The sequence below is a fragment of the Seriola aureovittata genome, chromosome 14 (assembly GCF_021018895.1).
Source record: "Seriola aureovittata isolate HTS-2021-v1 ecotype China chromosome 14, ASM2101889v1, whole genome shotgun sequence".
Classification (NCBI taxonomy): domain Eukaryota; kingdom Metazoa; phylum Chordata; class Actinopteri; order Carangiformes; family Carangidae; genus Seriola; species Seriola aureovittata.
Genome location: NC_079377.1, coordinates 12,764,197 through 12,790,088, shown reverse-complemented (window position 1 = coordinate 12,790,088; position 25,892 = coordinate 12,764,197). Strand labels below are relative to the sequence as shown.

General features: G+C 39.4%; 3 protein-coding genes across 7 annotated transcripts in view; all 3 read right to left on the bottom strand.

Annotated features, from left to right (window-relative positions):
- The window catches only part of slit1a (slit homolog 1a (Drosophila)), an 89,876-nt gene extending 82,924 nt beyond the window's left edge, over positions 1-6,952 (bottom strand). For 4 of the 5 annotated variants that reach the window (XM_056395168.1, XM_056395172.1, XM_056395169.1 and 1 more), the window contains exon 1: positions 6,259-6,951. In XM_056395168.1, coding sequence (XP_056251143.1) covers positions 6,259-6,467 — 209 coding nt within the window. In that variant the 5' untranslated portion in view covers positions 6,468-6,951. Of the gene's footprint in view, positions 1-6,258 lie in introns of all 5 variants that reach the window. The other variant, XM_056395173.1, reaches the window with a different exon arrangement.
- A 3,932-nt stretch (positions 6,953-10,884) lies between these two features.
- LOC130181486 (rho GTPase-activating protein 19-like) lies at positions 10,885-17,086 on the bottom strand. The gene is made up of 11 exons (XM_056395737.1): positions 17,006-17,086; positions 16,441-16,694; positions 16,070-16,150; positions 15,316-15,525; positions 14,944-15,170; positions 14,750-14,836; positions 14,107-14,172; positions 13,522-13,731; positions 13,331-13,426; positions 12,872-12,985; positions 10,885-12,296 (listed from the first exon to the last, which is right to left on the bottom strand). The coding sequence occupies exons 1-11, from the start codon at positions 17,050-17,052 to the stop codon at positions 12,291-12,293; spliced, it is 1,398 nt and encodes a 465-aa protein (XP_056251712.1). The 5' UTR covers positions 17,053-17,086; the 3' UTR covers positions 10,885-12,290.
- A 2,354-nt stretch (positions 17,087-19,440) lies between these two features.
- Positions 19,441-22,559, bottom strand: LOC130181676 (pyrokinin-1 receptor-like). The gene is made up of 6 exons (XM_056396043.1): positions 22,410-22,559; positions 22,096-22,192; positions 21,281-21,486; positions 20,449-20,670; positions 20,191-20,368; positions 19,441-19,811 (listed from the first exon to the last, which is right to left on the bottom strand). Exons 1-6 carry the CDS (start codon positions 22,557-22,559, stop codon positions 19,441-19,443), a joined length of 1,224 nt encoding a protein of 407 aa, XP_056252018.1.
- Positions 22,560-25,892: the final 3,333 nt, after the last annotated feature.

Here is a 25,892-nt window from a genome sequence, read left to right as displayed (position 1 = left end):
ACAAAATGGATTAAAAAATACATTGAGAAAATTATTGAAAAATGTAAAAAATGTAATTTGCATCTCAAAGTAATTCTTAAATAATTATTTTTTATCAAACTATGTGGAATAATTCTGCCTTGAGGTGGGAAAGTTTTGACTTTTTTCTGATTCGTTTTATTTGTTTCATTAGTTTTTGAGAATTAAATATGATTAAATCATTATGCACTACACTCTACTGTTGCAATGGACACAGCACTAACATGCTATACCCTTGCATCTGGAAAGCTGTCTATAATTTCCTCTCAAATTTGTATCACATCAAAAGCGTCTTGACTAGCGTGAAATGTGGATTATGAAGGCATATCTACAATGTCAGGAGAGCGTTCATCGATGTAACACACACACACACACACACACACAACACACACACACACACACACACACACACACACACACACACACACACACACAATCCCTTTTTAAGCCTTGACCCTGCATCTTGCAGAGCTTCTCTCGTTTTATAAACAGCAACAGGTAAAAGTCAGGGACCTCCAAACCCAAGCGTCTGTCTGTTTTTACCTGGCCTTCACACTACAACGACAACCTTGACGAGGACACACAGTGTTTTTTGTTTTTTTCCCCAAGTAGCAGATGCTGCTGTAAGCAAAAACTAGACAGAGAACAAGATAGACTGGGAGATGGGAGGAAGGAGCCAGGGAAAAGACAAGGGAGGAAAGTAGCACACAGACACTTGCTGACCAAACATAGATAACTTATGACACTCTCTCAGGCCGAAGTGAATCAATTAAACATCTGTTCCACTGTGTGTTACAGCCACAGGCTGGAGAAAGAACACACACAAGACTGTAGTAGAAGCAGAGACTGAGGGGTCTTTCATGGTTTCTACTGTATCTGTAGTTTGTTCAGTGACGAGGCTGAGGTTCTGTTGTGGCTTTGAGTCCCGCGTGAAGGCATTAAGGCTGTATGAATGTGTACTTTGACTGTAACATGTATGACGTGGACAAAACATCTGCTCTGCCACATCTATTATGTTTCAGTTATTCCTCACAGAACAGTGAGAAGACGTTTGCCCAACAGATGTGCACTGCTGACTGGTAATTTGATGGATGCTGCATGTGTGCTTGACTCTGTCTGTTGAACCTTCAGAATAAAGACTTGTTCTCGGTTCATTTCTGTCTCCCACTGATATTTACGCTCCCAACTCCCACTGCAAAATATAAGAAGTTATTTTAGAGCTGAAACAAGACGATTAAGTGATAAAGATTAAGAGAATTTTGATTATTGGTTTTGTATCATTGGTCAGAGAATATAACAAAATGGATTAAAAAATACATTGAGAAAATTATTGAAAAATGTAAAAAATGTAATTTGCATCTCAAAGTAATTCTTAAATAATTATTTTTTATCAAACTATGTGGAATAATTCTGCCTTGAGGTGGGAAAGTTTTGACTTTTTTCTGATTCGTTTTATTTGTTTCATTAGTTTTTGAGAATTAAATATGATTAAATCATTATGCACTACACTCTACTGTTGCAATGGACACAGCACTAACATGCTATACCCTTGCATCTGGAAAGCTGTCTATAATTTCCTCTCAAATTTGTATCACATCAAAAGCGTCTTGACTAGCGTGAAATGTGGATTATGAAGGCATATCTACAATGTCAGGAGAGCGTTCATCGATGTAACACACACACACACACACACACACACACACAAATCACCCACCCCCTCCACTCTCCGTTGCCAGCTTCTTACTGGTTAGCCAGGAGGGTTAAAAGCAAAGATGAACTTCCGAGAGATGAAAGGTGATCTAGGTGGATTCTCCAAATTCGATTTTCACGGTCTGCTGAGATACAGCCACTCTTAGACAGGCGTTCAAAGCAATCATGCATGTACACTCACATATGCACATGCACACACACATATCATATGTAAGTGTGTCAGATTTGCACAAGTAGAAAAAGTGCAGGCATTGGTTTTGGAAGGCATTCTTTGACACACGAATGCACGCGCACACATACACACACACACACACACACACACGCACGCACGCACCCCATTGCTGGGGTCATTTCTTAGCTCTCACGAGTGCAATCAAACACTTCCATAAAGTAGCTGTGCTCATCAGGAGAGCGAGCCAGTAGGTCTGAGGTGTGTTTAGACACACAGCAGCTGGCTTTGATGCTAAGCACTCTGTCATCACTTCGCTTAGACAAGCAACACACTGACTCTACATGTGTGCATAGTGCAAAAAGTGATGCATAGTAACGTAAGGCTGCAGATATTAACAGTTATCTTTACTACTGTTTAATCTGCTGACTAGTTGATTAGTTAATTAATGGATTATTCGTCTGGTCTGCAAAACATCAGAAAACAGTGCAAACTGTTGTGACTAGACAAAGAAGTCAAGGCAATATCCTTATATGTCTTCTTTTGTCAGCCAAACACTCAAAAACCCCAAAATATTCAATTTACTTCAATGTAATTAGCGATTTGAGAAACTACAGTACCCACACTTTATTTCCACATACTGCGTTGGCCAGAAGACTAACAAAGACAACTCACAAATACTAAAACTCAAAACACAGCAAGAGTGAGAGAGATGAAGTCCACATCAGTCTTCAGTACAAGAGGAAAGACCACAGCTGTGTTGCACAGGCAGTAAATTGAACTGACTGAGTCCCTGGCCTGTAATTTCACAATCCTACACTGAGCATAAACATTCTCTGAATGATCTTCATTCCAGGCATTATCACTCCTCATGGGACTACCGGCTATGAGGATGGATATATTAAACTGTAAAAAAGGACCTGAATGAAATTCACTTTGCCTCAAGGCTAGACCTATTTAGCCCTTTATAATAAATAACATAATCTCGTTTATTCATTCATTAGCTTTGTGGTTGAGTTACAAGTCTCTTCACTCCTCTGCGCAGTAATCCCTTCATTAGTGATCACCACCTCAGTTACTGTGCCAGCCTCGCCTTGAAGGATCTTCTCATCCTGCTCTCAAACCCCTCCCCAGCTCCACCCCTCACCCCACTTCTTTGTCTAGTCACATAGCCAGAGTTGGCAGGTAGTGGGCAGGCTGTGTTCAGTCTTGTCAGGGTAAATTATGGATCAGGTGGCCGGTGAGCTGTCAGTTGTACCAGCTATGTGCTGGTGCCAAAAACACCGCAGGCATTCCCTGGCACACGCACGCACACACACACCCACACACCCACACACACCTCCCACCTCCAACCCCCGAAATACATATACATGGTTATCGAAGCGAGGGAGCCCCTCGTCTTCAAACACCACTAACCCTCATGTGTTTTCATCTTACATTACTTATTCACCGCACGCATGTACAAACACATATGGAGGCACATGCGCACGTTTATGAAGGAACACAAGTTAACGTCAAATTTATACAGGCACGCGCACACACACACACACACACACACACACACACATATGGTGTGCAGCCTCCACCTCCTCCTCTATTCTGGAAGAGTTCCAGCATACCCCCAAATCTCAGTAAAGGGTATTTTCTGGCACAGAAAACCCATCATCAATACACCGGCTTTTTGCAATTAGGTGATGGTGCACCCACATTCACAATCACACGCACATACACACAGATACAGCTTTTGCAACTCATTGAGATGAGACACACACTAATCTGAGCAGCAGCAGGGCTGTTAGGGAGATAAAGCACAGAGAGAGAAAAGCTGCAGGTTTGGTCAATACCTGTCTACCTAAAAGCTTAACTAACACCCTTTACTGTCTGTGTAAAACCACTTTAATCAGCCTTACAGATGCTGATGTTCTCTCACTGTAGTCTGATATCAGCGTGATTACCATGTTAATGTGATATTTTGCCACAGGAGATGAATAAAGAAATGGCCTGGAGACAAGGGAGAAGAGAGAGGCAGGGATAGAGCTGGAGAGAGAGGATGGATGCAGAGGGGGAGGAGGCGGCCGGTGGCCCGTACGAGGCAGGGTGTGATTTTAACACGTGGAGCTCGCAGTCTCATTACAGGCTTCAGTCTGAGCAGCGCAGGGGTCAGACCTGATCCAAACCCAAACTGACAAGTGCAAATGGGATTCTGCTGTCTGTCTCAACACCCTGCGTACACACACCCCGCCCCACACACACACACACACACACACACACACACACATATACACACATACTTTCTCCAAAAACCAACCCCCTCCTTCTTTAACACTCTCTATCGCCCAAAAGCATCACCTCTGTATACATGGGCGCAAACACACACGTATGCATTCACACCGATATCCATAAACATATGACGAACCAGCCTGACAAAGTGAAGCTTTTCTACTTTCTTTGCTTCCTCTTACCTCGCATCTGCTTTCCCTCCCGACATTAATATTACCCCCTCCTTTAATTAAAGCCAGGCGAGTACATTTTGGAACATTACACGCTTGAAATCTTTGTAATTTGGACAAATTCCTACTAAGAAACTTCTAAAGACAAAGACCACCAACTTCTGGGACTATTCTATAAGAACTTGACTTACTTATTACCCGTCTTTGACCCCAGTATTGGTTGTGCAGTTTCATTCACATGAACACATATTTCCCAAACACATACACATAAATCTAGCTATGCACATGGGACCATCGTGTGGGGCACGGTGGGCTGTGTTGACTTGCACAACCACCTTGATGAATCACCCTATATAATGGCTCGCAAAAGAGCAGAGCCTGTATTGTTGCGTAGTACCTCTCCGTGGAGACATGGCTATCTTCTATGTGACCTACACACACAACTAATACATGCAGCACCATACACACACCCAAAAAAAAGAGGCAACGACCCAGGAATAAATTGCCAATGACCTTTATACACATCATGTTTAACGCGCAGCATCCTGAGTGTGCTTGACGTGCTTGAGATGCTACAACGATAAAATCCTCTGCTGTACATGACCAATGAATGCACAAACAACTTTCAACACAAAAATGCTCTTGAGTGAAGGGGCAGAGTATATTTCCAGTGTGAATGGCCATTCATGTAAAAGGAAACCACAAAATGACCATGTTTCCCCTCTGCTTCAATGTTGAACCAGCATGTGCACATAAGCAACCCGGAAACATGCAGACCGCCACGCCAAAAAAAAAAAAAAAGGTGTTCTTAGAAATTAAATATGAAAAGCATAAAATATGCAGACAGCTCCCACTATGCCAACGCTGCCTCTGACACAGGCTTTCTCTCCTCCGTTCCCACCGCATGTTTTATTCAGGACTGATATTCTAAAAGCTGAAATAGAACAATCTATTTCCCCTTGCACTCCTCACTTCTGATTTACTGATGAATATTTCAGAGGAATGTCAGAACAGACAGAGAAACTCCAATCCGCAAGCCGGCTTCTGCCTCACCTCTCCCTCCTGTCTCCCGCCGCCCCCTCCCCGTTTTACAAGACAGCTACGTGATCCTCGTGCAAGACTCACTTAAGTAGCAGATTTGCTTAATTTTCTACATGATTTAACAATTTGTGGAGTGAGTGTTTAGGGGACTGAGGAGGGGAAAGAGGGGAGTCTTTGGCCCAGGAGTGAAAGAAAATGAAAAGGGGTGGGGAGGGGGGAAGAAAAGAGATAAAGAGAGGCACAGTGCTCAGGACAGGACTCCTGATATGAGTAGGGGAAACATATTCCCAAACATAACAGAATGTAAGATAATCATAGACTAGGTAGCAAATTTGGTTCCATCTCTCAACAATTTAAGATTTAAACTTTAAGTCAAACTTTACTTTTAAAACTCTAAAAAGTCAAAAATTTGACTCAATCCATTCGATTTCAGGATTTAGAAAAAAAAAATTATAAAATACATACAAGCAAAGCATAAACAAGCAGGTAAGTAAATTATGGACACATGTGAGAGGCAAACATCTGCTCCTACTCTTTTTCCAGTCCCTCATGCCTATTTATACCTGACTGGAATGCCAGCGAGTGACTGACTGACACATACACGCACACACACGCGCACACACACACACATGCACACTCATATGCACAGAGCTTTACAGGCAGGGCTATTGTTCTCTTTCAGTCTTAGCAAAGTCATGTACACTTCTACAAGATAGCAAAGAAACAGAGAGGAAACAGTGAGAAAAGACAGAGGGACACAGTCAGGGAGTTTCTCTGTCTCACACACACACACACACACACACACACACACACACACACACACACACACACACACACACACACAGGAGGTAGAGTACAGATGGTACTCACAGTCTTTCAGTGTTGCGGGGGATACTCCTTGGCATGGTTTTGAGACCCAGTCCATGGCAGTCTACTGTGGTGCCGCTGCAGGCACACAGGGCTGGGCAGGCACTGGCATTGCCCATGAGCAGGGCAGAGAGCATCACCACCCACATCCAGAGTGGCTGCCTGGCCAGCCTGCCCATGCCTGCCCCAAAACAGCTACCTCTAACAGGCATATTCACCACCCTCTGCAGCCTGCTGCTCTTCTTCAAACAAACCCCTACTTCTCTCTGTCCACCTTTCTCTCTCTGCTTCTCTGCAAAAACCAAGAGTCCTGATACACCTCACGAGTCCTCTACAATAATTTGATATATGTGGTGAATATAAATAGAAAAAAAAAACTGTAACAAATGCTAATATTTTCCTCTTAGCTGTGAAGCAAAGCAAATCCTTTTTTGTTCTTCTAGATTTCTTTTGATGTAGGTTTGATATCCACCACAGTTTGCTGATGTTAAAAAAAAAGCTGCTTTCTTTCTCTTAATTTTCTCCTTGCAAACTCTTCTCCTCTCTTGTCTTTGTGGAGTTGCTGTGCTCTGGTCTGCACACGTCTGCGCCTCTGTCCTCCTCTCACTCAGTCCCGCTCTGCTCTGCTTGCCTGAAGAGAGAGGGAATAAGGAAAGAGCAGAAAGAAAAAAAAGCCAGTCTTTCTCTCTCTCTCTCTCTCTCTCTCTCTCTCACATACACACACACAAACACACACACACACACACACACACCAGTCATCCATCACAAGGATCTACAAATAGCAGAGCCCCCGACTCCACCCCTACCCCTCCTCTCCTCCCCCACTCCCCCCCCCTCCTCACACCCCCCCCCACCCAACCAGAACCCTGCCTGAACTCACTCTCATTCTCGAGATCCTTCTTTCATTCCCTTGATTCTATTCACAACACAAATCTACTCCGAGTATCTTTCTTTTTCTGTTTTATTTCACTCACTCCACTCCCTCTTTTCTCTCCGGTTTGCCTCCAGGCGAACCCCTAGAGAGAGACCTAACCTGCATGACACTGCATAACCCCTGCCCGAAGGGAGAAGCTGTGGGGAGACTGGGCTGTGTGTGTGTGTGTGTGTGTCTGCATGAATGTGTGCATGTAACGAAGGAGAATCCACTGGGAAAGAGAGGAATCAACACCTCAGTCCTTGGAGGCAAAAAGCCGGAATAAATAATCCGTAAGTGTGGGTTTTAACATGTAGAGCAAGTGTGGCCACACACACACAAATATTCATGATCTGTTGGGAAGGCAGACCACAGCCATAAAAAGTAAGTCAACACTATATTTTACACACAGCATGGGCACAGGAGCAGAGATTATATCCTAATATATACAAATGAAAAGACAAACAGCTACACTCGTAGCCATACCTGCTCTGTTATTTGGATTTATAGGAGGAACTGGCACATAATTCCTCTCTTAATGCCCGGACCATGCATTCCCTGAAGTGGACTCAAAAGCATACAGACATAAACTGGACTGTGTTGAGAAGGGAAACTTTCATGATAAGCAGCATCTGCGGGCCATTATTTACTTTAAAGGAATTCTTAATAAATATTATTTTGCTATAGTTGACATTTAGTTGAAACAGTGGATATATTAGAGTCCAGTCATTGTTGACAGTGTAATTGTAGCTTTCACGAAACCCTTTCTTAATGTGTATTGATTTGCAGTTTGTGGAACTGCTCATCAGTATTCTGGATGCGGGTAGGAAACTGACCTCTCATTTTTATGAGTTGAGTCGAAAGTTCATTGTTGAATGTTATCCACCCGATTAAACAAGTGGTGACACTTTAAAATAAACAACTGAAAACTATGAGAGGTCACTGTGGAAAAAAAGAGGAACAACAGGCACTTCTTAACTTCTGTCCCTGGGACAGACTTTTTTATTGAACCAGTGTGTAATGATTAGACCCTAGATATTTGTGAGTCTGCATGCTGACCACCTCCTTAATGAAGCACCCTTGATTAACGCTGAATCAGCTGCTGAAAGGCACAAAACCAATTACTAACACATTGGCCTCTTTGCTATAATACATAAATATGAGTTACTATTTTTGCATCCCCTCGTGTGATGTAGTGCATCCTGCTGAGTTAAGAATTGTTAGTTCGGTGGGGGCGACGCTTTACTTTAGAAACCCTTTAACATAAATGACAAGCAAGAAAGGAATGGTACATTAGTGGTTTAGTGCTATTTAGCACCTGACTAAGCATTAATCACGAATGATTCATAAGGTGCTCACTGTGAGATTCGCAGATACCTAGAAACTAATTATAATAAACTAGCTAACCAGACAGATTTTCATAGCATGTACCTGTTTCTGTACAACTTTATAAATAATACTTGATTCAGAGTCAGTCAGGTATTTGTTCTTCACTCTATAAGTAATAGTAAAGTGTCACCAAACAAACAGCTCAGCTTTACTTGGCCATGTCTCAGTTAAAGCCACTTGTGAGCACACTCACATAGACCTAAGAACCCCATTCACTTTAACTGACAAAGGCACAGAGAGAGAGAGAGAGAAAAAAAAGAAACAAGCAAGGAAGATGCAAGCACAAAGATTTGACTTTGTGTGCATCTGTCAGCTTTGTTCATTGACCAACTCGAAACATGTGCATGTGGACGTATGTGCTCATGCAGGTGTACTAATACAAATACACACCTCAGGAAAAAAAAAAGCTCCATCTGTGCCAGTAAAAGTGTCAGTGCAGTGTAGATCTTCCGACTATGAATGGCTAATTAAAGAGGAGACAGTGGTGTTTAGTGGTAATGGGGGGTGGGGGTAACGTCCCTCCCCTCTCACAGAGCCGTGATAGGAATGCGCACAAATAGACAACAGGAATTATTCTGCTGCTCTCAAAGCTGTGGGAGGACATGGCAGCAATTTACAATTAGTCTGGGAGAGGAGAGTTTGCAAGACACAAGACCTCATCAACAACTGACTGAAAGTGAGGAACGAACAGCAATTAATGTGGAATAACACCCAATTTAAAAATGCACAGTACTGCCGAACCCTGTGGGGTACAAACAAATATTTTCCTATAGCTTGTGCCCAAAGTTGGAAATAAAAGAATCAAAAGTTCATCAAGACCGAGCCGGCAGCTGCTCGTTGCTGAATAGGGGAATGAACCAGTTAACGTCTGCATGCTTGCCACACAAAAACTGAAATGTTGTTGATAGTCAGAGAGAAAGAAAATAGAAAGAAACCAGATCTGGCATCCAGAAAATTCCACAGAATGTTTCAACCAAAGTTATTTGTATTTCACGTTCAGAAGGGATGTGCATTAAAGAAAAGGCGGGGGAAAAAATCCTCTTCTGTCCATGCATTGTTTAAAAAGAAAAAAAAGAAAAGAAAACTACAGAAGGATTTTAACTTTAAAATGAAGTGCTTTTATCTTTTAACACAAATGATCTGTTAGAAATTATTTCACTACGGTTCTAGACTGAATTCGCTCCCTCTGAGAGGAATTTTAGTGCATACATTTGAAACAAAATCAGATCCACTCATCATATATGCTTGTGGGTTTGTGTGCACACCAGTTAATGTAAAGTTGATTACAGTATGTCTGACTCATGTTACAGTTATCGTGCTCATTCTGGAGCAGGAATGCTAAATAAAACCCCTCTGGAGTTTTGGCTGTAAAACAATACTGTTCCTATCATGGAAGCTGTCTGTTGTATATTTACAGAACATGAGAAAAAGCAGACCCATTCTCACAGATGTTTACAACATATACTTACAATACCAAACATGCATTGACATGGACACCATAATGACACACTGAGACATTCCTCCTATTGTGGAGAGCTGCCTCCACTCTTACTATCCACCCACTCACCATCCAGCTCCATAAAATAAGTTCAATTTGGGCAAATCATTTCCTGCAATAAGCAGTAACTTGGGTAGGTTTCATGTTTCCTTTGGTGAAATTCTGGGTATTTCTTTTTATTATTATTAGTCATATGTTGTTCATGAGCATGAGACAGATTTAATTTTTAGTTAATTTTATTTGACATCTGAAAATTTCAAGACATGTTGAATTTCATTTTTTTTCTTCCTGGTTCTTATTTGCTGCAATGCACCCAGCCTAGTAAAAGTCAATGATTTGTTCACCGTTTTCTGTTTTATTGTAATTAAGGGAACTCTTGGATATACATATAAATGGCTTTCATTAAGCAATACCCACTGTGATAAAATTAGTTTTACTAAATTATTTACTATTTCTTATTTTGTTAAATACTGAGCACTCACATATTACGGTATTTAACAGCTTAGGAGTAGTTAGTAAGCAGATTTGTCTCATATTGACACTTGTCTTTATCATGATTGTACTTCGACCAATTCAAAAGGAAGACACCTAAAGGCTCTCAGAGTGCCTAATTATTTGCAACTAAAGAGCACCACCTTGTGGCTGCAAGTGAAATAACATCACATAATAGCAGACAGCAACACTACTCACATTCCAGGGAGGGCTAAAAATGAAAAACACCACACTTCATTTAAGAGATGTGGTAAAACAAAAAAAGGTTCATAATTATGTCATCATCCTGCTAAAGCACATATTCTGACATTTTAAAGAAAAACACAGCCACAGAACGCAGCTTGATGTCTTTTAATTACAGTGAGTTGCATAGCTTCACAGTAACATCAATATCAAGTTTACATGGTCCATTAAGTTGACCATGAGGCAGTTATCACATTATAGTTAAGTTGTAACAGCTTGGTAGAGTGACCACTGCACTGGAAACTGCTACTGAAATAGTAAGACATAAGGAGATTTTAAAAGTGGCTCAAATTCTCCCACAAAGCACCTGGTTCGACAACACACAATGCCACAAAACAAGGCAGCTGATTCATCTTCATTTGCATTCAGCTAACCATTGAAAACATAAAAGATAAAAATAAACAATAAAACTTTGAAAATAATAAAAAAAAAAGTCACTTAACAGTTGAATAACTGAAAAGATACAATGCATATAAAGCTATAAAACTGTTTACAATGTTGCATAAGAACCAAAACTGGCCTGAGAAAAGCTAAGATATAAGATTTAAAACCAACCAACCATAGTTTAAAGAAACAGTAGTTTAAAGTATCACAGTATTGACACCCAAGTGTTGAGCTGATTTGGCGACAAAGACATAAATATTTATATAATCTACACAAGCTGGTCCTTTGGCCTTTTACTCAGTATCTCCTATCTTCCATTCTTCATTCTCTTTTAGTCTTTACACCCTTACTTTACTAACACTTGAATGGATTCTTTATAAGAAGCTATCGGGAACTTACAGGGGGAAAAAAAGAAGAAATCTTAATGTTAAATAAAAACAGTAACTTAAGATATATTCACTTTAAGGCACATCTATGAATTCATTTTCTAATAAAACTCTTGAACTGTCTGCACTGACTGCATGAGTCTTACTAAACTTACCACAACTTATAAGCAAATTTAATAGAAAAGCCCACACATCACATTGCACCATTACATCTGATACACTGGATTCCAGGACTTCAAACATCCAGATGACCGATAAAAAAATAAATACAATATAAGCTTGCAAATTAAATAAAACCATGTTTTAGTCAATTGTAAAGCTAAATACCGACAAATTCACTGGTGTAAATGAATGTAATTTGCATCCTTAACAATGACATAAATGGACAAGAAATAAGGAACTTAAGAAAAATGGTAAATTGCATTGACCTAAAATAAAGCATGTAAGATCCTCACTTTTGTCCATTAACCCCTTTTATGTCACTTATCTTAAGTCAAACTTCTAGACTGCAAAACAACAAGGTGATTTCCTTGCTATGTTAATAACCTTAAAGACTTGAACTTACTTTTTGCGAGCCGAGTACAGATCTAAACATGGTGTCAACAAAGCTATACAGTGCTTTACACTGTTTAGTTTGAGTCAACGCCTCAGGAAGGTCCTTTAATGCATCTAACATAACAGTTATACTGACGTTTCCTTAGTTGTCAACAGCACATTCTTTTAAAGATGATTAATCCTGGAGGAGATGGGAAGAGAGAGGGAGAAAAAAAAGGAATAGGTAATTTTTAATCCTTTCGGACGGGTACATCAGGCATCATTAGTAATGTAAGCATTGTTGAGTCAAAGTGAGGCCAGACTTGCCTGTGGTGAACCACAGACACATGGCTGCAAGCGCCAGAAAATTACTTCAGCACAGTCATGAGGAAAACTACTTGTCACTGGTCGATGACAGTTTTAGGAGAGAATCATGATGTCCCACAATTTAAATGTGACATTTTGATTGGTTTTGGTCTAAGCAAAAGAGAATTACTACTTCAGTGCTTCTCCATCCATGTACATCATAATCATAGGGGACCATGACAGACAATGTCACCGTTTTCATAGTTTTTGAATTGAAGTTTCTGTCTTGTTGTACTAGCTGTATGTAAAGTCACAGTCAGTTGCAGCTTGTGTGTGTGTGTGTGTGTGTGTGTGTGTGTGTGTGTGTGTGTGTGTGTGTGTGTGTGTGTGTGTGTGTGTGTGTGTGTGTGTGTGTGTGTGTGTGTGTGTGTGTGTGTGTGTGTGTGTGTGGTTTAGCAGTGCAATACTCACCTCTTCACAGCTGGTGTTTTCTGTTCCTTGGCCATCAATGGAACTGCTGTGTAGAGGACTCTGCAGGCTGCTGTTTTCTTTCTCTGTCAATACTTGGCTTCCCAACACCTTCCTCTGTTTTGTAAACAAAAAGTCATGACTGGGAAATGGATAACACTGTAGCGGGTCAGGGCTGTTTTAATAATACCCTGTCGATTTTTCATCACACACAAACATTTCTGCAAAACACACTATATGTATACTTAAGACTTTACAAACATGTTCAATACATTACTTTCATCATAAAATAATTTTAGTCTTTAAAAATTATAGTTGCTTGTAGTCTTATTGTTCTGCTAATCAAAATCATCTTCAGTAGAATCAATGGTGGTAATAAACAAAAAAATGTCTCCGTAGTCAAAACAGAATAATATCAAGACTGAAAAGTGAGGGTTATCGCTGTACACAGGAGCAACAAACCTTGATCATTCCACCCAAAGAGCGTGAGCGCCAGTGTTTCCTGCTGAAAGGTGTCCGACACTCAGCTGAAGGTGTTAGCAAAGGCTGCTTTTCAAACTATACACAAAAATACAACACATTTAGGGGCTGGGTTGGCAGTAATTTATCTAAATTTTATTTCTCCTCACAGCGAATACACTGATCTACTGTACCTGTCTGATGAGCTTCTTCTTTTTGGCAGACTCAGGCATGTTGTTGACCTGCTGGTACAGCTCTCTGAGGGCAGTTTCAGTATAAGTCTGAGTCTCAGACGACTTGGCGGTGCACGTGCTGCTGACCTCACTTTCAATTGATTTCATGAAGGGAGAAGGGGGGGCAACTGTCACAGCGTTCTTGGTCCCAGAGCACAGCGTCAAGTCATCCTAGAAAGGTCAGCCATAACATGTGACCAGATATTTAAACTGTTAACTCATTGAAACATCCAACTCTTTTCGGGAGACATGACCATAAGGAAATGTATACAGTCACACAGTGCGCAAAACATGTAAAAACATAACTTGATCATTCTATCTACTCCAGTGCCCAGTAGCAGATAATAGCTGTGCAGGTTCTGTGTACCTAAGATTAACCACCAAAGTTACTAGATTCAAAAGTTAGCAAAGACAAAAATGTTACTGTGGGAGCCTTTACAACAGCTGTATACATGTAAGTTACATAAATACATAAATGTAATGCAGTGCTAACACTCTTTACATGGTTACAAATAGAAGATAAGACAAAAGGAGAGAAACACTCACCTTTGATTGAAGAGATTTTGATCCTGTGAAGTATGAGCGGGCATATTCTTTGATATACACAGGTGCCTTCAAAGAAAGTAAACTTGTACAATAAATCCTGTGATGACAGTTTGTGAAGAATAGATCTAACACATCATAAATTAATACGCCTGGTATTTAGACATTCATGACCTCATTCTCACCTGAACACAGGGTGTATTAAAGTCTTCCACTTGGAGGGGTACATTGTGTGCAATATATCAAGTAAATAATCAATGTATATAAATGGAAATATATAAACCAATCATGAAAATCTAAAAGGTGACAAGACACTTTGAAAAACAAAGTCTTTATTGATTTCACTTTCACATGTAAATTCTGTATTCTCTCTCTTAAACTCTGTTTGTATATCTTGTAACCGTGGCAACAACACCACTTGTCACAAAGGGTTCATCAGAAGCGAGGAGAAAACACATTATGAAAAACCATATCTAGAACTGCCTGTGTTTTGTTTTCAAAATGAAAGTAAAGTTTAGTACAGAGAAAAGCAACAACTGAAAAACATGTTGCATTTAGTCTTTTAAACTCACACATTTAATTGGAAACAGTCAACGTTACAAAACAAGACATCAGCTGCAGAAAAACAGGCTTCAAAGCCGCTTACCTTGAACAGTTTCTGTGAGTGCCTGATGAGGAATGCTACGCCATTATTCAGTTTCTCAATGTTTCCCTGCAGATCACTTGCCAACACCTGCAACATAAAAATATAGAAAAAAAATTTGTGGTTTACTTGACTGCAAACATAGTGGGGTTGTAACATACTTGGAAGATTGAACAAATTTAACCAAAGGTCTTTACGTTTTTGGGCCAGATGATGTGTGGAGCAAACATTGTGGCTAGATTAATTGCAGACATCTTGTTGATGTGTTGATTGCGTGCGGTGTGGTACAGCAAATCCAGTAGCAGCTTCAACAGGCTGCGGTTGGCTGGTGGGAGCAGCATGAAAAGCAGCTGAAAGGCCTCAATCTGGCGTTCTTTGTCAGGCACGTTCGTCTTATCCCCCTTATCATCGAAGCGAGTGAGCTCTTGACACAGCAGACATGAGAATTATTATCAAAGAGAAAGGGGATCACTACAATTTTCTTTAATTGAATATGATGATTCTTTGATTGATCAAATATAATTTGATCTTAAGCCATGATAAGGATCTGTGTATGAGTCAACCAACACCTCCAATCTTCAGGTGCACATGATAGTGTCTGTGCGTCAGCAGAGGCTCTGGCAGCTCTCCCAGGTAGGCTTTGAGCAATGTGGCTGCATCATTGGGATGGAAGTCGCCTGTCTCTAGATCTATCTCTGACCCAGTGTTCAGCATCTCCCTCAGGGCTGCCTGCCTTAAGCTGTGGCCTGGCACACGGAACAACCCCTCCACTTGAAGGTCTGAGGGGTGGGAGAGAAAGATGGAGAGAGACAGTCAAAGAGGAGGGGGAAAAAAAAGATGCAGTGTGTAGGCAAAGACACACAGTGAGGGAGACACAGGATGACAAAGACGCATGAGTGAGGAGAGAGATGAAGTGAATGAAATAGAAAGAGGAAGACAGCAGGAGCAAAGTGCTTTCAGATAAATTATTGACTCAAGCATTTGCTCCCAGTGTCCACTTTCAGTGAATGACATCATCACTTTTTAAAAATAAACCATGACCTCATGCTAATTCACTGCTCCTCCAACTAAGTTAAAGAACAAGTGGTAAGAGTTAGGATGCAGCCTTGACACTTCAAAAATCCAATTCTTATAAGAGTGACAAATACAAGCTGATCAAGCAGTTTGACCAGATATATCACGAGATCATTAAATCAGGTAATTCAAAATTATGTTTTTCTGACACCGATACTGTCTTGTCAGACATGCAAAATGTATGTAGTTACAAACTGCTTGTGTCCTCCACATGGCAGATGTTGTGCACATATATGAAATGATACTCACTTTTACTCAGGTATTCAATGAGCTGATAGATCTGTGCTATTCCTTCCTCAGTTAACGGTGCACCAAAAACCACTCCTTTGTCTGAAAGGCATCAAATGACAATGTGAGCCTGACTGTACCTTTTGAACGTGCTATGGATTTAGTTCATTACACCAATCATTACATTTATATGATAGCTTTATAATTTCCATCAACCACATGGACAACAGCCCCATTAACCCGGACAAGACAACGGGTGTTATCTGCACAGTTTAATTAGCAATTAATCTGTCTATTAGAGGTGAGACGATTTGTTGATGAATTGATTAGTCAACTGATAGAAAATAATGGACAATTAATACCACATTTGTTTAAAATACTGTTAGCCTAACCTTTCCGCTTCAGGAAGTTCAGGGAGCGTAGAAAGCCACTCGAGGAAGGCACCCTGGGCTCAGACTCTCCGGTGAGCTGGGAAAACTCAGCTCCTGGAAGGTCTATGAGCCGAGTGATATTGCTAAGTATCAAATCCGCGAAGGCCTGTGGATGCTCATGTCTCAGCCTTTCCACGAAGAAGTCCGGGTTAAAAATCACAGGTTGGCTTGCGTTTGGCTTTTCCTGGCTGTTAAATACACTGCATTTTGTCCCCCTGTCACAAGGAAACACAGAGACTGAGCTGGGGTTGATCAAAGTTGGGAGCTGGTCCCCAAAATTTAGCGATTAAAACGGAAGGAGGCCAATAGGAATAAAACATTTTGAACAAATACGCCGACCAAAGCATAACAAGTTGTTGCTAAGTTAGCCACGTTGGCTAACGCTAGCAAGTCTGATAATGACTTACAATATTGAGTCGTTAGAAATAAAGATACTTATTAGAACTAATCGTCCCAGAAACCTACAATTTATACTACAGTTTTGCAACTTGTTCAATTGTCGACATAATAAAAGAAAACTTGGTACCTTCTGTCGAGTTTGTGATTGTTTTGAGATACATTTTGAGCCGCCATCTTCGTTTTGAATCTTCCGCGGTCTCATTTTAAGTCCCGCCCACATTATTGTGATTGGTTGGCATATTCATACGTCACATGGGGGAGGGGTGATATCCTTTGCACATGTACATACCACTTGTACCGTTACTTTGTGTATTAAAAAAGGGGAAGTGTCCGTAACTGAAACAAAAAAATAAATACAATTTAAACGGCTTCAGTAGTATTTAATCTTTTCAGGAGTTATTTACATAGACTAGTTGAATAAAAAAAATCCTTAAACCTGCATTCATTCATTTTTGATGGACTTTTCACTAGCTCTAGCCTACAAGCTGTGACGCAACATTGACATATTATTGTACTGTACTGTATCTTAAAGTTGATATGGTGTGTTGAAAATCACATGTTCAGCAGGCAAAGAGCCACAATACAGTAAGATTCAAGTCTTACTGTCCACCTGACAAAAGTCCAGTATTTATTCCCCTTTTAGGTCTGGTCTCCACCCACTAAATATTTGGTTTTTCATCTCATAAATGCTCTGTTATTTTGTCTATCTGATGATGGTGCTGCAGTTGGTTGGCAACTGGAAAAAAAAACAGAAATACACTACACTAAATCATCAGATCAGATATTATGGAATGGAAGACGTGAAATGAAATGGCAATTCAGTCTGTTTATCTAGAGAACTGCAGAGATGGGTGATACATGTTTGTGGGTCATTACATAGAAACCCTATCACATTGCAAGCAACCACCATGGCAACCACCTAATAATACATTCAGCCCATCTGTACATTATGCATTCATTAGATTTACATTCCTTGTTTGGTTTGTAGTTCAATTAATTCATTTGAAAAGCTCAGAGGAAACTGGTGAGACATACATACAATCTCAGCAGCTGATAACACATTATTTTCATTAAAACTGTGATATTTTAGTCACATGTTTTGTGACAGCACATTCTAGATAGATAGATTGATGGATTAATTGATAGATTGATAGATAGATACTTGACAAAATTATATTTATATCACATGCAAAATACAATAAGATTCATCTCGGTATAAAACATAGTTCTGAAACACAAATTGTACATCATGAAACTTACAAACTTAAACTTAAGCTCAAAACAGACTTTTGAAGCACAAATAAAATAAAGCATGTCATCGTGACTAACACTGTCCATAAACAACACACCTATGACTCATTCAGGGTGCTATCATCACCTGACAAACACTGTTACAGGCTAATGCAATAAGGATCAGACATGTTCAAACCCTTTTAAACCCAATCATTTTGTCCCTCCTCTTCTCTAGAGTGAAAATTGTATATATATATATATATATGTCATATGTACAGTTTAGGGCTGAATATTTAATTGAAATATTATCAAAATTGCAATATGGCAAATGCAATATCCAAATCACAGGAGGTGCAATTTTCTTGATAAAGGTAAAATGTGCTACAACATACCATTATAAATGAAGCATTGTGGTGCTATAGAGATGCCCCGGCCTACAAATCATATTCTCCAGACATAAGGGAATATTCTTGTTTGGTACAGGTCCCAGCAAAAATCATATCATCATCATATATATTTTTTTTTTTCATTGAAAATTAAATTTGAAAAGTCCCACTAAAATTGTGACTCATATAGCAAACGCAGTATCTGTCAAAAATAATTTCAATATGATTTTTTTGAACCCTGTATGATTTGAGTAATACTCTTGAATAACATATAGTTCAAGCTCAACAACATATGAACGGCAAGTTATACTCAATGCCACATCTTGTTCAATAACTCCGTAGGTAATTGTAGAAATGTGGTATAAACAAATTACATTCACATCTGTCACAATAATATAAGCCGTGAAGCATGACACAAATATTTCTAGCTAGAGAAAAAAAGTATCTGAAAGAACAGAAATGTTACTTGATGGTACAATACAGGTAATTCTGCACATTCTGTAAACACAATAAACACTTTTACAAAACTTACCAAAATGATGCATGCAGCATGTAACATCAGCTGGAATTTGTAACACACAACTGATGCCAATTGCTCTGTCACTTTTGTATTGTTTTTATTTTTATATTTCATTTTTATTGTTGTTAATTAATTAATTAATTCTTAATGTGTTTTAATCTCAATTTGTGTAACTGTGTACGGTGTCCTTGAGTGCCAAGAAAGGCGCCTTTAAATAAAATGTATTATTATTATTATTATTATTACAACTCTTACAGCAATAAAACACAAAGAAAGAAAGTAAAGATTTAGGAAAAATATACATTAAGCTTTTGTATAACAAGGTAGTGTGAGAGTAAAACAATCACAATTCAGTTTGTGTGTTGTTGCAGCTCATGTTGAAAGGGGCTTTCACGGCTATCTCCATCCCTCTGACCTGATTTGTTAACGACTGTATTTCTCTCTTTGTCCATCCTCTCTGTAGCATTTACCATCAATCCTCTCTCTGGCTGTAGTGCTTGTTTCTTCACTAGAACTTCTCTGCCACAGCCAAGACATGCCCCTGTACGTCCAGTAGCAGCGAGGCCTGAGCCTACCCAGAGTTCTCCAGCAAGCTCTACGAAATGTGTGGGAGGAGATACAGAAAAGCAGCGGGTCCAGAGCACCGTTGATATACCACAGCGGAAGTGACAAGTATGATTTCAGGATTGTGTAGACAGAAAGGACGGTGTCGGACCACACAACCACGTAGACCTGCATCAGCGACGAGGCAATGTCCGGAAAGTTGCAAACAAAAAAGGCCACCACGACTGCACCTGGAAAACAAAACACACAATATGCAGCTCAAAGGTAAATAACCTAAATTACTGCAACATGTCGGTGCAATTAATTTGCACTCAGTAGCATCTCTGGTCTATGCACAACATCATAATTATATGAGATCCTCACAGTGGGGTAACTTGCTGCCTTCACTGGCACTGTGTCGGCTGAGGCCATCAACTCACTTGATGAGCCAAGAAGAGTTGACCAAAGCTAAACTTTTGTACTTAGTGTTTATCAACTTTCATTTTCATATACTTATCTTAATCTTTTACCAGGCTTCACAAAGCATCAACTACTCTGCAAGGCTGTGTGAATAACATTTACAATGCCATAACCTCAAGACATAAACAAGCTTAGTTATCCATTGCTCACCCATGAGTTTTAGAGCTCTCTTTTCATTTGAAAGTAGCTTTCCATTCTGATGGCACTGGACATCTCGTCTTCCTTCAGGATCCAGCTGCGTGAGCCCCATGTTTCTCCTTTGGCGTCCATTCCTTCTCAGGTAGAGCAGGATGAGCAGATAGAGAGTAAAGATGGAGACCAGTGGGATCTGTAGTTGGAGAAAGTTTAGCGTTTAATGCTTGTGTTTGGTGCAGATAAGCAAATACAATCTGTTGAATAGCACTTCACCAGAAAGAAGAATCCCGCTCTCAGGAGTAAAGCTCCTTTGTAGATGTGTGCAGGATCAGGCTCTATCATTTCACACATGGTGGACACATGGAAGGCGTCTTCTTGAGTGGTGGCCGTGTAGTCCAGGATGCAGGCACGTGCCTGATCATAGACCAGAGCAAAGGGCACCGCTGAGACCAGAGAAATGATCCATACTGAGAGAAGGCATGGCAGCCTAGACTTCTGTTTGAAAAAGGAAGGAGAGAGGGTAGAAAATCCATTTGTTAGACTTTTTCTCCATTTGATAGAACTGTTCACAGTTCTATCAAATGCTAAACGTAGATTTGATTTCAGTGATGGCTTATCTTCAATTTTTCTTCTCTGGTGGTGTGAATCTTGCATTTTATTAAGATTGCGCCTTCTGTATGCATCCTATTTCCATCCTTATTTCTTTTATATTTTATTATTGGATACAAATATAGCACTGGTAAAAATAACCAGTTCTGCATGTTCTATCTGGCCAGGTACAAATCAAGTTGCTTCCAAACATCCAAAAAATATTTGTATCTAAAAATTGTCTGCAGTACATTGTTTGAACAGGAAAATGCCCTGTATTTCGATACATGCTTTACTTTGCATTGGTATATACAATATCTTGTGCATTTTGTTCCCTGAGGGAGAACAAAAAAGGAGATTTACATGAATTTTGGAGCCAAAATACAAAATAAACATCAAGTATTAGTACATTAGTAGACCTCCATAGGCTTTTTCATTCTATGTCATTGTCGCTATTTCAGTGAGAGTAGAACACTACTGGGAGGAAACAATATATTTTTATTTTGAAGTACTGCACCTTCAAGCTGGAAACAGACCACATGGTGTGGCAAATGGCTGCATAGCGCTCAGTGGTGAAGGTCATGATAACCCAGCTTGTGGTGGCACAGTACACTTGGCGGACCATGAAGTAGACCTTGCATACTGCTTGCCCCAGGCGCCATGGGTAGCTTTCCCAGTAGTACCGATACAAAGTCACTGGGATTGTTAACAGTTGCAAAATGTCTAAAATTTAAAGTGAGAGAAAGATAGACGTCATTTAGCAGATTCACACTGAGGATGATTCTTTGATGTATAAATGACACAATTTAGGTGCTGTGTTTAAAAGGGACTGCTGAAACTAGGACTGACAATATTAAATTAATAATTTGCTCAAATTGAAATTAAATGTGTTTTCATTATGTAAGCCAATTAAATAAATTAATGAAAACTCTTTCAGGTTTGAAATACATGTTCACTGCATACCCAGCCTCAAATAAAGGATGAATTATTTTCAGTGTACAGTATTATGTTGCCATATTTAGAATTAAATGGAAAAAAACACATTAAAAAACACTTGCAATGATTAGAACTTGTAGATACTAATTCGATGTTTGTTTTATGTGACATGCTCTATACGACTTTGATAGATTTCAGAAAACAAGCTTGAAAAACATAATAGAAATAAACAGAAATAGAAACTTGCATTTCAATTTCGCTTTGTACCTAGTATAGTGAATATTAGTCAGTAAAGTTAAGTTTGGCAGTAATTTAATGCTTAAATCAAATTATAATTGTCTCAGTTTAATATTGTCAGAAATGTTCTTCCATAAAGTGAATGGTGGTAGTGTGTACCTGATATGACCAGGCTGAGCAGGTAGAAACGAATGGCACTAACTCTCATATGAGCATCCATGAGTAGGGTCAGTATGCTCACACCATTGAATAAGACCTGTTGAGCATAGGAAGGGCAGCATTCAGCGGTTGACAGTGTGAAAAAAAAAGTATTGTTTGCTGTCCGTACATCATTAACACATATAATATACTAAGACTAATATTATGGCTGCAGTTTCACTTGTAGTACGATCACATGTACCACCCTCTGTTGCACTCCAGGAGGTAAAATTGGCTTGTGAATCAAGTGTGTATAGTAAATTGAAATTTCATACTCCAAACAGGAAGATGATCGTGTAGAAGACGGTCATGGGGACAGCAATTGCCAGAGGTTCACTTTTGGTGGCACCAATATTGAGCTGTGGCATCTCACTCGGGCTGACATTACAGGTGAAGAGGAATGAAGTCTGCTGTGAGAGGTTCATGGTCAGGCAGCTGGATGAAAGCTATCAAGATTTATAGAGAAAAAGTGTTAAAATTGCATGACAGAGTTGGGTTATGTGAAATACAGACAATTGGTTTGATTTACAAGTTCCTTACATATGTTATTAATGATGAAATAAATTAATTGACAATGATGGTGGCAATCAGCAAGCATTTTTCAGATCAGATGCATATACTGTATCAGATGCCATTGTTTTAAACCAGTCTGTTTTTAAAGAAATTCTGTAATTTTCCATGGTATTGCAAAAGATTTTGTGTGCATGAATCAGTAGCGCAGCCAGCCACAAAAAGGTGAGAGGGGGAGGGGAGACTTGTTTTATACCTGCTCTCTCCTACTGTAAAAAAAAAAAAAAAAAAAAGAGATTCATAAGACCCTGACCTCCTGATAATTAGCTCGAGGGAATGTGCAGCTCCCATTCAAGGGAGGCTAATTCATCAGTTATCCTTATTGATTGAATAATTGAATTCTTAAAACATTTCCCTTGTTATTTTAGTTAATTCCTTGTATTAATTAATGAGTTAATATAGTACATATGTTGCCAAATACTACAAATAGTGATTTTCGACTTCAGTTGTCAAAAACAACACTGACTGCATGTTTATCCATCAAAATCCACTTTAGATGAGGTCAGTGACACAAACAAAATCTGTCAGTGCCTAACCGACACTAGAGATTGTTATTCACACCAATGATCGTTAAAAGCATCCTGAATGAACACATTTACTCTGAAGCCTGTTGTATCAGCACAAATTATGACACCGTTTGTGGACAGATTGTCAGAACAATTACAGTCTAATATAAGGGTGAAGTAAATATCAGTAAAAATTGACTGATTAGAACAACAAGCACTGGAAGTCTGACAGGATTCATAATGCCTGATTAAAATCTAACACACACACACACAAGCACACTGTGCAACCTGTTGCACTGCCAGCATAATCACTAAATTACAGAATCAAGATGATTCTTGTTTTACAGACACTATTGGATCAGTAATGTATAGACTTACCTTTTAGAGGTTAAAATCCAGGATGAAGCCCAGCACCTGTCTTCACAAGCATGAAACACCTCTTTGATTGTCTCTCTTGTTCCCTGTCTGTCTGTGGCTCTCTCTCCCTCTTTGACTCTCACTCACTGTCTCACCCTTGCTTCCTCTGTCTCCCTCGCTCCCCTCGCTCCTCTCACACACTCACTCACTCACTCACTCACTCACATACAGATGGTCACAACCGTGGCTGATAGAAAATCCTCAATAGAGCTGCTTTAACCTGCACTCATGCAGACACACTTTTTGTAAAAAAAAAAACCACTCATCTAGTCTGCCAACAGCATTGTGTCTGTAAAAACAATGGCTTTGATATTTCATTCAGATGGTCACTGGTGTATGCACATATATAAATTAGGGAAATGGAAAGGACTCACTGCTGCCATACACACACACACACACACACACACACACACAAATACACAAAATTCTGAAGAAAATTTTGTTTTGTCTCCTTGGAGGATATTTCGTGGATATTTTTTACCCCTGGTGGTAACTAGCACAGTCCATTTTTTTTTAAATCCAAAAAAAAAGGAAAGAAGAAAAGTGCAAAATTAGAGAGCTGTGTTATTCCACCTTAGTATAGAAATGGCCTTGTTGTTTTGCTTCAGCAAGCATTTTGTCCCCCTGTCACAAGACAAAGAGGCTAGGCTGGGGTTCATCATGAGGTTAAATGGAATAACAAGAGAGCTGCAGCAATTAAAACAGAAGGATGCTGATATGAATAAAACATTTTGAATGAATAAGTTGTTGCTAGGTTTGCTACATTGGCTAACGCTAAGAAGTCTGATTGTGACTTGCAATGCTGTGTAATTATCAATCAATCAATCAATCAATCAATTTTGTTTACAGACTGATAGTCCAGAGAAAATTAATTTTCAGAGTCAACAAGCCAGCAAACACATTTATACGAGTTTTCTTAGAGCAGTTGAAGTATTGACTCATGCAGCCACAAACATTTGTCTAGCACTTCACCATCAAGCTCTCTTAAGTAATGTCCTCGTGGCATCATAATATGCTACTTGAAGTCTCTTTGAGCTTGCTATCTCTGTTTGTGTGCAGTACAGAGTGATGAACAAAATACTCTGAACAGAGACATTTTCACTTTTCTTTGTACTAAACTAATTTTCATGTACTAAACTTGCGTAAGAGAATGTTTGCTTATGCATAAGTCATTCAGCATTAGCTACAAATATCCTCATCACCCGTTATTTTTCCTCTAATATAGATATTTTTCCTTATTACAGACACTGAGATTATTATCAGACAATTTAAAGTCATTTCAGACATTTTTTCCATTTAGTTCGATAGATCATGACAACACTCTTACTGGCATTGTATTTGATATCATGTTCCACGGCATACACAGAATAGTAAGGAGCTGCTGTAAACCATGAACTCTAACCTACAGGGACAAAGGACCGTAATATCATCTGCATGGATAATTAAGTTCATTAGAGTATCACCAAACGATAAAAAAAAACTGCCCCAAAAAATTGCCCCTTGTCTGACACCATTGCTCAGCCCAAATGGGGCTGAGAAACTAATGCCCCATTTACTTGCATAGATTGGTGTGCATATCAGTGAGCCAGAATTCTCACAGTGTATTTGGGCACCCCTCTTTGTTTAAAGTTAGCAAACAGAACTGATGACTTTTTACCTCTATATTTCTTTGCAATTTCCTTATCATACACGTCAGTGCCACGTTTAGCCTTAAAGCCAAACTTGTTTTCTGTGGAGTTAACGAACTCATTAAATGTGTCCAGCAGAATTCTGACAGCATGAAATAAAATATAGAATAAAGTTATGAACCTGTAATTATCTAGACTGTCTGCCTTTCCACCTCTGCACTAAAGGCTGGCATTATCAGAACAGAAAGCATAGAGTCTGGTAGCCATGAATCATAACATCAATTAAATAAATAGCAAGGACAAGAGCTATCCTCATACTGACTTATTTAAGATATTCAACAGATATATGATATAAACCACTTGCTTTTGTCACCTCGTACAAATAACACAGTTGATTAAGTTACTGCTGTCGCCATAACCAACAATTTCATTTTTACAGATGAAATCAATACCACACTTAAATTGGTGAGCTTTGTGTCCTCAAGCACAACCCCTTGTGTGGGTAGACTCTCGGTGTGCAAAAAATGTATATGACCATTGGAATTACTAATAGAAACACAGTCACCTTTTCTGCCATCAGCATTGTTTCAACTTTATATTTACTGTAAACACATGAGAGTAGCATCAATCTACACTG